Source organism: Carcharodon carcharias, chromosome 3 (genome assembly GCF_017639515.1).
Source record: "Carcharodon carcharias isolate sCarCar2 chromosome 3, sCarCar2.pri, whole genome shotgun sequence".
NCBI classification, from domain to species: domain Eukaryota; kingdom Metazoa; phylum Chordata; class Chondrichthyes; order Lamniformes; family Lamnidae; genus Carcharodon; species Carcharodon carcharias.
Genome location: NC_054469.1, coordinates 24851841 through 24864566, shown reverse-complemented (window position 1 = coordinate 24864566; position 12726 = coordinate 24851841). Strand labels below are relative to the sequence as shown.

The window sequence follows — 12726 nt, the reverse complement described above, 5'->3', positions numbered from 1 at the left end:
GTTTGGTTTGGCATGATTCGGTTGGTCTGATTTGGTTTGTTTGGGTCTTGCTTGGTTTGGTCCAGCTTGTTTTGGTTTGGCATGATTCGGTCGGTCTGGTTTTGGTTTGTTTGGGTCTTGTTTGGTTTGGCTTCACTTGGTGGTTTGGTCTGGTTTGTTTCGGTTTGGCTTGCCTTGGTTTGGTTTGGTTTGGTCCGGTCTGACTGGATTGGCCTGGCTTGGAGTGGTCTACTTTGCTGTGGTCTGGGGCCTGGCTTGGGTCCGGTCCAGTTGCACTGGGCTGGGCTAGGGAAGGTGTGTCAGGTGTGCCGCCCATCTGCAGGGGTGTGTGCCAGGCTCCTATAGCGCGTCACTCCCCGGCTCGGATCTGCTCTGCTCTGCATATCCGCCACCACCAACAACACACATCACATCAGATCAGATCAGATCAACAAACATGGCTGACGCTTATCTCTATCACCTCTGCTCATCCTCACTCAGTCTGACGGCGGGGTGCGGGGTTTAACCCTCCTTTCAGAGCCCGCTGCCCTACGGCTTGTTGCTGGGAGGGGTGATGGAAAGCAGCGGAGGAGACAACAGCCCATCTCGGAGTGAAAGCGCCGGCTCCGACTCTTGGATGCGCTCCTGGGACAACAGCAGCACTTTATCGGCTTTAAACATCGGTAGGAAAAGCTCCCACCCTCACACCTCACCCCAAACTTCGCGCCTGGTACTCGGCACCCATTTAGCTTTGCCTGTACTGTACACTTTTTCTTTTCTCTCTCCAATTATCCTTTGTTTTTTTTTAAAAAAAACTTTCTTCAGTTTTACTCTCTCCTTGACTTTGTCGGGGTTATCAATGATTGCACAAGTACTCTTGCTGCAGTGGCTCTTGTTCCTCTGCCCCTATTATTGACAGGCATCCCCTTCAGGCAGACTCCCCCCACCCCCCAACCCAACCCTATCCAACCCTGATCGTGCCCATCACCCTGTGTGCGAATGTGCGTTTACCGTGAACCGCAACAGAGGCTGCAATCCCTTTCCATGATCTACCCCCCCCCCCCCCACCCAACTTCACTTCTTCGATGTACCACCGCCCCTTTTGCTGGGATTCGTTCATACAGCACAGAATTGAGGATGGCACCCGGGACCTGAATAAGTTATTGAATAAGATGCGTGAATTATCAAGGAGTCGTAGTCCCCCCCCCGCCCCCACCCCCTTCCTTTCTTATCATGTAACAGGGGGAGAAAGTTCACAGGATAATTAGTTTTAATATTCTAAAAACAAAAAAACTGCGGATGCTGGAAATCCAAAACAAAAACAGAATTACCTGGAAAAACTCAGCAGGTCTGGCAGCATCGGCGGAGAAGAAAAGACTCTTTTCTTCTCCGCCGATGCTGCCAGACCTGCTGAGTTTTTCCAGGTAATTCTGTTTTAGTTTTAATATTCTGTCTGGGGACTTTTAAAAAAAAAAATAATCTAGCCATCATTGTTTGTGACGCTCGACTGTCATTTGGTCAGGTGTACTTTTGATGGGGTCGTAAGAGACGGTCTTAGTGTTAAAATTCTTGTAACTTTACCGTAAAACTGATTTAAATAACTGATTTAGAGCTTGGCTTATTTATAGATTAATTGGCTTCCAAAAGAGTGGGGTAAATATCCCATTCTTCAGAAGTCATTCTTGCCATGAACATTGCAACAAAAATATTGGTTCTCACTTGGTTCTGCAAGGTTGAGTAAGAAATTCACCGATTTTGTTTCAATTATATCATGTCCTATATATTGTTAAGTAGGACTGTTTAGCTCAGTTGGTTAGTGCATTGGCAATGCTGATGGTGTTGGTTCAATTCCTGAGATGAGATACTTCTTGAGCAGCTTTCTTCTGCTTGCCCCATTGAATCATGATTAACAACCCTCTGATAATGGGGGTACATATGAAAAGCAAGAAAGACCAAGGATTGGCATTTTTAAACAGTTTTTTTTATTTAAAGTACGAAACAGATTAGTTTCTTCCTATACAGTTTGTGGCACTCTGAAGTGCCTCACTACATTTACAGTTACAGGCTGTATTTACAATACTCATTTCATGTCAAACAAATTCTTTTCCAAAAATATACTTCATTTATAAAAGTACATTTCATGACAGTTCAAAGTTGACTATATTCAAAAGTGGAAACAAGATCAGTTTTTTTCAATACAGTATGTAGCCCTCTGAGGTGCCTCGCTACACTTACATTTACAGCTTATATTTATAATATTCATTCCATGTCAAACATACAGCCTAAGAGGTTTTACTTGGTTTCCAGTATCCCAGGGCAGGAGGGCCTTTAGCCAGTGACCTGTCCCCATTGAGCCTTTTGCAGTAGCTGCTCCAAGCTTTAGTGCATCCCTCAGCATATAGTCCTAGACCGTGGAATGTGCCAGTCTGCAACACTCAATCATTGACAGCACTTTGCACTAGAGGACCAACAAGGTTTGGGCAGACTAAAGAGTGCCTTTCACCAGTGGTCACCCAGGAGCAGTTGATGTTTATCTCAATATGGAACAGCCCTTAAAACACAGAGTCCTGCGTTACGGAGATGCTCGGGATGAACCTTGACAAAAAACCACTGCATCTTTTTCCAGACCCCCTGTTTTGCAAAGGCACATTCCAGTAGGAGGTGGATAATGGTCTCTTCCCCACTGCTTTGTGCAGAGCGAGGGGGGGCCCTGGGTATGCAGGAAGGATCTGATGGGGAGGCCTCTTCTCGCCACCATTTCATGTCAAACAACTTTTTAACAAAAATATACTTCATTCATAAAATTTGTAAAAGTACATTACAGAACATTCTGAATTGAAAATTACAGTGTGTAATAACATTAAACTTTTCTCCAAAAAACATATTCCACTCTGAGATGCCTCAATACAATTGCAATTATCTTGATATTTACAATGTGTGATGTGTGTTCCATGTCAGGTATACAGCCTGAGGTAAAAACATTTCAAATTGAATTTTACAGAAAGTGCAATAGAATTCAACTTTTCTCCATAAAGCATGTTGCCATTCTTAGCCTCAACACAATTTTGATACGCTTGATATTCACAGTGTACATTCCATGTCAGGAATACAGCTTGAGGAGTTCTACACTTGTGTTTTTGTATTTTGAGTTCTTGTACACAGTTTCTAGTCCCTCAGTGCGCTATGGCTGAACAAATGCTCATTCCAATTTTCCAGCTTCCTATCCTAGAAATGCTAAGTTCCCACATGTGCCAGGTGCCTCAACCAAGGGCCCACTCTTTATGTTGAGCCTAGGAAGTGAATGTCAGAAGACTGTTTGACTGTGGAGGGCGTCAGATTTGAATCCAGTTTTTTCCTCGCCTGTTTGATCTGGCACAAATGCAGAATATTTGGCAGTAATATGATCATCAAAATGGGAAATTCTAGCCAGTTCATTTTTTATTCCTGTTTCCCTTGCATGGGAATACTGAGGTCAACCATAGCATTGGTATAACTGTCTCGCCAAGATCAACTAATGTGATACAGAACAATGGTTGAAAGTAGGAGTTTCCCTGTCCTCTTGAGTCTGTTGCATAATGACCATATCACTTACACACTGAGCCTTTGGGAAATTCTACCCTACCTATGAATATAATGGTGATAGATTGTGAGCCAGTCCGTTGGAATGAATGGGTGCCCTGCACTTAGTGTAAAAACAAAGTCTTCAGCCCCTTGAAAGGCAATTCAGGCTAGACAATGCTCCTGTCGCTAATAATAAATAAAACCAAAAATCATCTTTTATTGACAATTTTTCATGATTGTATGAAGGATAAAGGATACGCCAGGTCAACCTTTAGGTATTCATTGCAAACAAGGTGTTCATTATGAAATTGATGTCAGTCTGTAGATTAGGTGCCATATTTAGTGGCCATTTGATATGTTTGCAGTTTATGTCATAAATGTCAGATTATAATTAAAAATGTTTCAGATGACCATTTCTAGTTTACAGACCAGGGTAATGCCAGGTTTTATCTTTGGTTTGCACTGATTTAGCTAATCCTAGGCTTGTGACTTAAATAGGTCTTGGACAATTAGTGTGCATTGATAGAAACGGCAGACTTGTTTACAGATTAACACAGAAATGAAGTGACATGATGAAGCCATAAAAAGTGATGCCATTGTATGTGGTGTACATATTTATTGAATCGACTGTTGTCATGGTTGTGATTGGATGATTAATGTTTAGGAAGTTCATTTGTGGCTGTAGGGACTTTTTTAATAAGAAGATGTTTGCTCTGTAGCTAGTGCTTTTGTTTATCTCCAGCTTTCAAGCGCATTTGAAATAGCCACAAATTAATATTAGGAATGAAGTTAAAACAGAAAATGCTGGAAACACTCAGCAGGTCAGGCAGCATCTGTGGAGAGAGTAAGGGTGTCAACATTTCAGATGTTATTGGTTTTTATTACAGATTTCCAGCATCTGCAGTGTCTTGCTTTTGTTTTAGTGGTAGTGATTTCAACTTAGCTTAACTTAAAGGTGCCATTTTTAACAGCAGCTGGGAGCTTTCCGGGTGTCATGGCCACATTTTTGGCCCCATCAACAGGCGTTTAATCAAAACCCCCTCTGCCTTCTCAGAGTGATACAAAAGATCCTGTGGCATTATTTTGAAGAAAAGCAGGGAAGATATCCTCACTGTCCTGGCCAATATTTATCCTTCAATTAATGTCAAAAAAGCAGATTATTTGGCCATTGTCACATTGCTGTTTGTGAGGGCCAGTTGTTCATAAATTTGCTAACAATTTAAAAAAAAAATTCATAGGAAGTGGGCAATGTTGTCTATTGTTCTTGAGTAAGTGGTGGTGAGCTGCGTTCTTGAACTGTTGCAAGTCGATTTGGTGCAGCTATACCCATTGTGCTGTTAGGAAGGGGGTTCCAGTAATTTGACCTTGCAACAGTGAAGGAACAGCAATATAGTTCCAATTCAGGATGTTGTGTGGCTTGAGGAGGAACTTGCAGCTGGTGGTATTCCCATGCATCTACTGCCCTTGTCCTTCTAGGTGGTAGTGACTGCAGGTTTGGAAGGTGCTATTGAAGTAGTCTTGGTGAATTGCTGCACTGCATCTTGTAAATGATACGCAGTGCTGCCACTGTGTATCGGTGGTGGAGTGAGTGACTGTTTAAGTTAGGGTACTGATCAGTAGATTGCTTTGCCTGGATGGTGTTGAGCGTTGTTGGAGTTGCACTCATCAAGGCAAGTGGAAAGTATTCCATCACAGTCCTGACTTATGCCTTTTGGGTGGACAGGCTTTGGGTAGTCAGGAGTTACTCGCCTCAGAATTCTTAGCCTCTGACCTGCTCTTGTAGCCACAGTATTTATATGGCTGGTCCAGTTCAGTTTCTGGTCAATCATCTCCAAGGTGTTGATTGTGGGTGATTCAGCAATGGTAATGCCATTGAATGACAAGGGGAGATGGCTAGATTCTCTCTTGTTGGTCATTGCCTGGCTCTTGTGTGACACAAATGTTACTTGCCACTTATCAGCCCAAGCTTAAATGTTGTCCAGGTCTTGCTGCATGTTGGCACAGACTACTTCAGTATCTGAGGAGTTGCAAATGATACTGAACATTGTGCAATCATCAGTGAACATCCTTATGATGGAAGGAAGGTCATTGATGAAGCAGCTGAAGATAGTTGGGTCGAGGACATTACCCTGAGGGATGCCTGCAGTGATGTCCTAGAACTGAGATGACTGACCTCCAACAACCACAATCATCTTCCTTTGTGCTCGGTATCAGTCCAACCAGTGAAGAGTTTTCCCTTGACTCACATTGACTTCAATTTTGCGAGAGCTCCACGATGCCACACTTGGTCAAAAATTGATGTCAAAGGCAGTCACTCTGACTCCTACTACATTTCCGACATTACAACAATGACTACTCTTCAAAAGTACTTTATTGGTTGCAATACTGTTTGGAATGTCCTTAGGTTGTAAAAGGCGCCAAATAAATGCAAGATTGTCTCTTCCCTTTCTCTTTTTCTCTGTCTTGCTTTCCTTTTCCTCACAGAACCTGGAAATTGGTGTTGATGCTGAACTCATTCACAAACTCTGGGGTTACTAAAAGTTTTTGGGAGAATTTATTCTTGCTAATTCACCTGCAATAGTGTCGTTTTATTACAGGTTGTGGACAACACTTATGGGAATTCTCACTCACACAGTGGGTCAGGCAGTGGGAAGGGAGCAGTGTTAAATTCTTCAATCTGCTGTGAGCTCTAATGAGCATCGGAAGGAAGCAATGTGTGTCAATTTAGAAAAAGGACTCGCATTTATATAGCACCTTTCACAACTTTGGGATGCCCCAAAGTGCTTTAGGAAGTGCTTCTGAAGTGTAATCAATGTTTTAATATAGGAAAAGTACTAGCTGAGGAGCTATACACCTTTCTGTTACAAAATCACAGGGTATTTAGAGCAGAGAAACTGTCCATTTGGCCTAAGAGGATCATTCTGGTGTTTATGCTCTAGACGAGTCTCCTTCTGTCCCTCTGCATCTAACCCCATTGGCATTTTCTTCTATTGCTTTCACTCTCATCTGCTTATCCAGCTTCAGTTTAAATGTTTGCCTCCACTATTCCCTGTGGTAGCGAGTTCCACATTTTCACAACTCTCTGGGTAAAGAAATTTCTCCTGAATCCCCTATTAAGTTTATTAGTGATTATCTTATATTTATGACTTCTCATTTTGGACTCTCTTGCAAGTAGAAACATCTTCTCTATGACTATCAAACCCTTGCGTCATCTCGAAGACCTCTACCAGGTGACCCCTCAGCTTTCTCTTTTCTAGAGAAAGGGGAGACGTAGCCTGTTTGGCCTCTCCTGATAGGTATAATCTCCCAGTTCTGTTATCATAAGAACATAAGAAATAGGAACAGGAATAGACCAATCGGCCCCTGGAGCCCGCTCCTCCATTCAATAAGATCATGGCTGATCATCTTGTGTTTCGATTTCCACATTCCCATCTACCCCTGATAAACTTTGATTCCCTTAGCGTTCTGTCAGGAGAAAAAGAGAGAAGGTAGACATTTACAGGGACTGTTGACCAAGTCTTCACTGCTCAGAAATTCCTAATGCTTTAGTGCGGAAGAAAGTGGCTGAAGTCCAATAGACTTGATTGTGCCTGACTTGCACACCGGTCCGTTGTATTTTACAGCTTGGGGAGGTATCACCCTGAATGGCCTAGCTCTGATTTTAAGTTTATGCCCCCTTGTTCTGGACTCCCCCACCAGAAGGAATAGTTTCTCCTTATGTTCCCTATTGTATACTTGACCCAAGGTTTCAATCCATGACAGGAACCTGTTAGCAGTGGATAAATTCACACACCTCAGCAGCACACTCTCTTGAACTGTCTATGTTGACAACGAGTGCATGCAAGAATTGCTAAAGCAAGTGTAGCCTTTAGCAGATGTCGAACGTCAGTCTGGGAATGAAGAGAAGTAAGTCTGTCCACCAAACTGAAAGTCTGTAGAGCAATAGTCCTGCCCACTCTGCACTATGCATGTGAGATCAGATGGCAGGACAGAATACCAGACCCTGAGATGTTCACCCGAGCTGGCGTGCCATGCACCCACACCATACTGAGACAGTCACAACTAAGTTGGGCGGGTCTTGTAGCCAGACTGCCTCACACTCGCTTACCAAAGCAAATCTATGGAAAGCGTGAGTCTGGGGTGCACTCTCATGGTGGTCAAAGGAGGCATTATAAGGACATTCTGAAGGCTTCACTTAGGAGACTTGATATCGACTTTGAGTCCTGGGAGAAGCTCCCCCAGGTTCGCTGCACCTGGTGCAACAGTGCGGCCACCTGCGAAAGCAAGTTGCAGAGGCAGAGAGAAACTGCGAGGAGAGGAAATCCCGAGCCAGCTACTCGTCCAGAACTCAATTGCCTGCAGAATTCTGTCCTATTTGCAGCAGGACCTTTCAGGCACAGATCGGCCTTAGCACTCACCCACGCAACCCTACCAAACACGCCAAATGGTAAACATGGTCGTCCCCATCTCGAAGGACGAGCAAGATTATATCGTTTCATCACCTTAACCAGATAGCGAGAAGCTATATGTGTAAAAAGAAAGGCTTGCGTTTACAAAGTTTCTTACATGACTTCAGGATGTCCCTAAGTGCTTTACAGCCAATGAAGTACTTCTGAAATGTAGTCACTGTTGTAATGTAGGAAGCGTGGAAGTTAATTTTCACACAGCAGCCTCTCAGGAACATCAGTGAGATACTGACCAGACAACCTGTTTAAATATTGGTTGAAGGATAAACATTGGCCTGAAAAAGGTGACTTCAGATCTATGGTATCCAAAGCTGTCCACTGCCGCAGATATTTCTTGCATAGTGTCTGAGTCTGTTGATAGAGGTTACTAAACAATTTCATTATGTTATAATTTTACTGTGCGACAACCAGGATGGTGAATTACTTGGCCCTTGACCTTTTATTGTCCAACAATTCTGATGTAAGTTAAGAATTTGTTGTGTTGCTCAGATTCCATGATCTCCCCGGAAGTGCTTCTGCAAAACGTGAAAAAGAATGATCTACATTTATGTAGCACCTTTCACAACTGAAGCACTTTACAGTTAATGAGGTAATTGTTGTAGCGTAGGAAATGTGGCAGGTAATTTTGTGCACAGCAAGCTCCCACAATGTGATCAGTGACCAGGTAGTCTGTTTTTATTAATGTTAGTTGAAGGATAGATATTGGTATGTACACTTGCATAGGAGACACTTGCTGTTCTTCAAAATTGTGTCCCAGGATGCTTTACATCCAGTTGAGAGGGCAGACAGAGTTTTGGTTTAGCATGTCATCTGTAAGAAGGCCTCTTTGACAGTGCAGCACACCCTCAGCACTGTGCTAGGGCGTGTCAGCCTAGATTTTGTGCTCAAGTCTCTGTGAACCTACTTCTGACTCAGAAGTGAGAATGTTACCCACTGAGACGCATACTTTGGGCTCCTGAGCGACCAGTCTGTCTTCTATATAATGTGCTCAGTGCTTTGTTCCTGCGCTTCCTGTCTCCCCTCTTAGTCCCTGTGTAAAGTTGACAAAAACAGAAATGCGTGCACACAGAGAATACTCTGCTAACCAGAGCAGGGAATGCAGACAGGCTTGACGGGCTGATTGCCAACCTGTTGGTCCTTTTGTTAACCCTGAAGTCCTAAGTGCTGAGTTCCTGGGAACGCCTTCAAGCTTTCAAATGGAGTGTTCAAAAAAAGTTGGCTTCATACGTTGTGCTGCCACCGGTGTGAGGTTACCTACTGGCCTCAGCACCTGAAGCTGGAGTGCCTGGTTCGGCTCCAGTGATTGTGTGCATTGCTGTAACACTAAATGTGTACAATGTGCTGTGATCTGCCCTATTAAATGTGGATCAGTGCCCAGAACCAAGACCACAGGATTTGTTTGGCAAACTTGCAGGGCTGCAGTTAACTTGAGCTTAGACCTTTGCAGGCTCAGGAGCAGATCAAGTTAAATGTCAGCTCTAGAGGCATTTTTATTTGTTCTTCTCTCTTTTCCTCCCCTCCCTTTTTGAAGAAATTACAAAATTGAGAGACCAGGAAAGGCCAGATGGTTACATCCAGCCGACCGCACATTTCATGTTGCTTGGATCATCCTGCCTACATACTTCTCAACCTCACCCACCCCCACCCCACCCCACCCCGCCACATACCCCGGTCCTTACTCTCCTCCCTCTACTCACCCCCGCCCCCGCAACCCCTCCCCCACCACCTGGGAGATGTGAAAAAAGAGAAAACACCCATCGTCAATAAGGGAAGAAAATTCTCTGTAAAACTGCTCTCCAGCCTTCTGAGGAAAATGAACCCAGTCCAGGAGATCACACAGAATGGGCCACAATTTGTCCATCAAAACAATTACCGTCCTTGTGAAGGGATTTCAGGTGACTCCCTCCCCCAATATCTCGCCCAAATGACTCTTTTGAATGTTTTTTGCTTCAAATGTTTATTTGACCCTGAACTGAGCTTTCGAGCACATATCCTCTTGGTCATTAAGGCAGTCTACTTGCACCTCTGTAACACTGCCTGCTTCAGCCCATCCACTGCTGAAACCCTCATTCTTACCTTTACTATCACCAAATTCAACTATTCCAGTGCTTTCCTGGCTCACAGCCTACCCTCTGTAATCTTGAGCTCGTTCAAAAGTTTGCTATCCATATTTTCACTTGCATCAGGTCCCGTTCACTCCCGTGCACGCTAACCTCAATGGCTCACTGTCCAGCAACACCTCAATTTTTAAATTTACATCCTTGTGTTCAAATCCCTCCATGACCTCACCCCTTCCTATCTCTGTAGACAACCCTGGAAGACCTCTGCCCTCCTCTAATTCTGGCTTTTTGCGCATCCCCGAGTTTAATTGCTCCATCAATGGTGGCTCTGTCTTCAGCTGCCTACGCTCCAAGCACTGGAATTCCCTTCCTAAACCTCTCTGCCTGTCTATCTCTCTCTCCTATGTCCCACCTTACTATCTCTTTGACTAAGATTTTCGCCACCCGTCCCTCTATCTCTTTATGTGACCCAGTGTCATATTTCTTCTCTCAAAGTTCGTATGGTACACCTTGGGACGTTTTACTAAGTCAAAGGTGCTATATAACTGCAAGATGATGTTGTTGTTGTTGTTGTACTGCTCCCTCTTCCCATAGTCAGGTGTGATTAAACTTCTGTGGTGGCCACAGAAGATAGCCAACCCTGGCGTGGTAACTTGGGACGTGCCAGCAGACTTGGATTGATTGAAAATAAAACAGCCATATAGAAACTATTTCAACCAGCCAAGGCCCACGTTTAGGGAGACACAGGGCTCAGCTTTAGAATGGAACAGAAGAAACAGGTAAAATTGGATTGTAAAAGTAAATTCAGAAATAGTAATGTAAATTGAAATTAAGGAAGAGATAGAGGGAGCAACAAGGAATGATAGAGCGAAAAGGCAGGAGGGGTAGAAAAATAATGCGCAGAGCAAAAGTAATGTTCTATAAAATTTTTAAGAAGGAGCTAATTGTGTAAAGGCATGTAAAATAGCAACAACATGCATTTATATAGTGCCTTTCAGGTGGTTAAAAAGTCCCAAGGCAATTCAAAGGAGCATTATCAACCAAAATCTAACACCAATATTCGGACAAGTGAAGAAGCTTTTCATCACCTGGCCTGATATCTCCGTATGTGGCTCGGTGCCATATTCTGTAGTGAAGCACTCTGGGACATTCCATGACATTGAAGGCACTATATAAATGCAAGTTAGAGAAATAGAGATATGGAGCGATTTAGGGTGGCATTATCGGACTGGGAGCTAATGTAGCTCAGCGATGTCAGGGGTGATGGATGAATGGGGCGTGATGCGTTAGGAGCAGCAGAGCTTTAGATGAGTTAAAGTTTATGGAGGCTGGAAGATACAGGCAGTATAATGTGGTATTACTATTAATGACTGATAGTGAGCCCTGACAAATGGACAGTAGAAAAGAAAAAGGAAGCTTGAACAAGCCTACCAGCTTTCACTGGGTCAACTAGTTCTACGTGTGATGGGAATTGTCGTTAAGCTTGTGAGATGTGCAGCTATGTTCTCAGGGATCAGTATGTAGCAGGAAGGTGATGCTGGTACAGGATATACAGAAGATAGTGTGAATAGCCGAGATGCAATCCATCAACACTTCTGTAGGGCTTGTGAATAGCAGGAACTTGCAACAAGAGACCACAGTGAGGTGTGAAAGGGTTTTTGGAAGCTGGTGTGTTAACCTATTCATGTTAATGATTGTATAAGGAAGTAGTACAGAGGCAGCAAGATTTATAGGGGAAAGTTATATCACAGTACATATCTATGAAGCAAATGTTTTATGTGGAATGTATATCAATGGAGCGGTGTTGTGTATATGCATTGAGAAAATTATAAGAGTGAAAACAATTATCAGGATACATGTATATGGTATCCTTGCAATAGGTATAGGTAGGGAAATCTGTTCCCTTAAGAACAAGAGACACAGACTTGAAAGGATAAGACGGAGACAATCTGATCAGCTGTCTGTCCCGTCCCTCCCTTCCACTCAACCAAACTTCCTTTAATACTCCCCCTTGCCCCAACGCTGAACCCAGTTGCTTCCCAAATCCATGTTTATCATTCCCAGAACTCCACATTTACTCCCCTTCCACTTTATTGAAACAGGTCTTAGCAAAATTACAATGACACCCTCTTGACTCATAGATGTTTACATCACAGAAAGAGGCCATTCAGCCCATCGTGTCTGCGCTGGTCAACAAAGATCTGACTACACCAATCCCATTTTCCAGCGCTTGGCCCATAGCCTTGGAGGCTGTGTCAATGCAAGTGAATATCTAAATACTTCTTAAATGTTGTGAGTGTTTCTGACTCAACCACCCTTTCAGGCAGTGAGTTCCAGACTTCCACCATCTTCTGGATGAAAAAATTCCTCGTCAACTCCTCTCTTAGCCTTCTACCTCTTACCTTAAATCTCTGCCCCCTGGTTATTGACCCCTCTACTAGTGGAAAAAGTGCCTTTCTATCCAACCTATCTATGCTCCTCTTAATCTTATACACCTCTATCAGGTCCCCTCTCTTTGCTGCTCCAAGGAAAACAACCCCAGCCTATTCAATCTTTCCTCATAGCTCAGACTCTTCTACCCAGGCAGCATCCTGGTAAATCTCCTCTGCACCCTCTCCAGTGCAATCACATCCTTCCTATAATGTGGTGACCAGAACTGC

At 43.6% G+C, this 12726-nt stretch overlaps 1 protein-coding gene across 3 annotated transcripts in view; it reads left to right on the top strand.

Annotated features, from left to right (window-relative positions):
• Window positions 1-378: 378 nt before the first annotated feature.
• LOC121276441 overlaps window positions 379-12726 on the top strand; it is a 74857-nt gene continuing 62509 nt past the window's right edge. For 2 of the 3 annotated variants that reach the window (XM_041184851.1, XM_041184850.1), the window contains exon 1: window positions 380-662. In XM_041184851.1, the coding sequence (XP_041040785.1) occupies window positions 554-662 (109 nt within the window). In that variant the 5' untranslated portion in view covers window positions 380-553. Of the gene's footprint in view, window positions 663-12726 lie in introns of all 3 variants that reach the window. The other variant, XM_041184853.1, reaches the window with a different exon arrangement.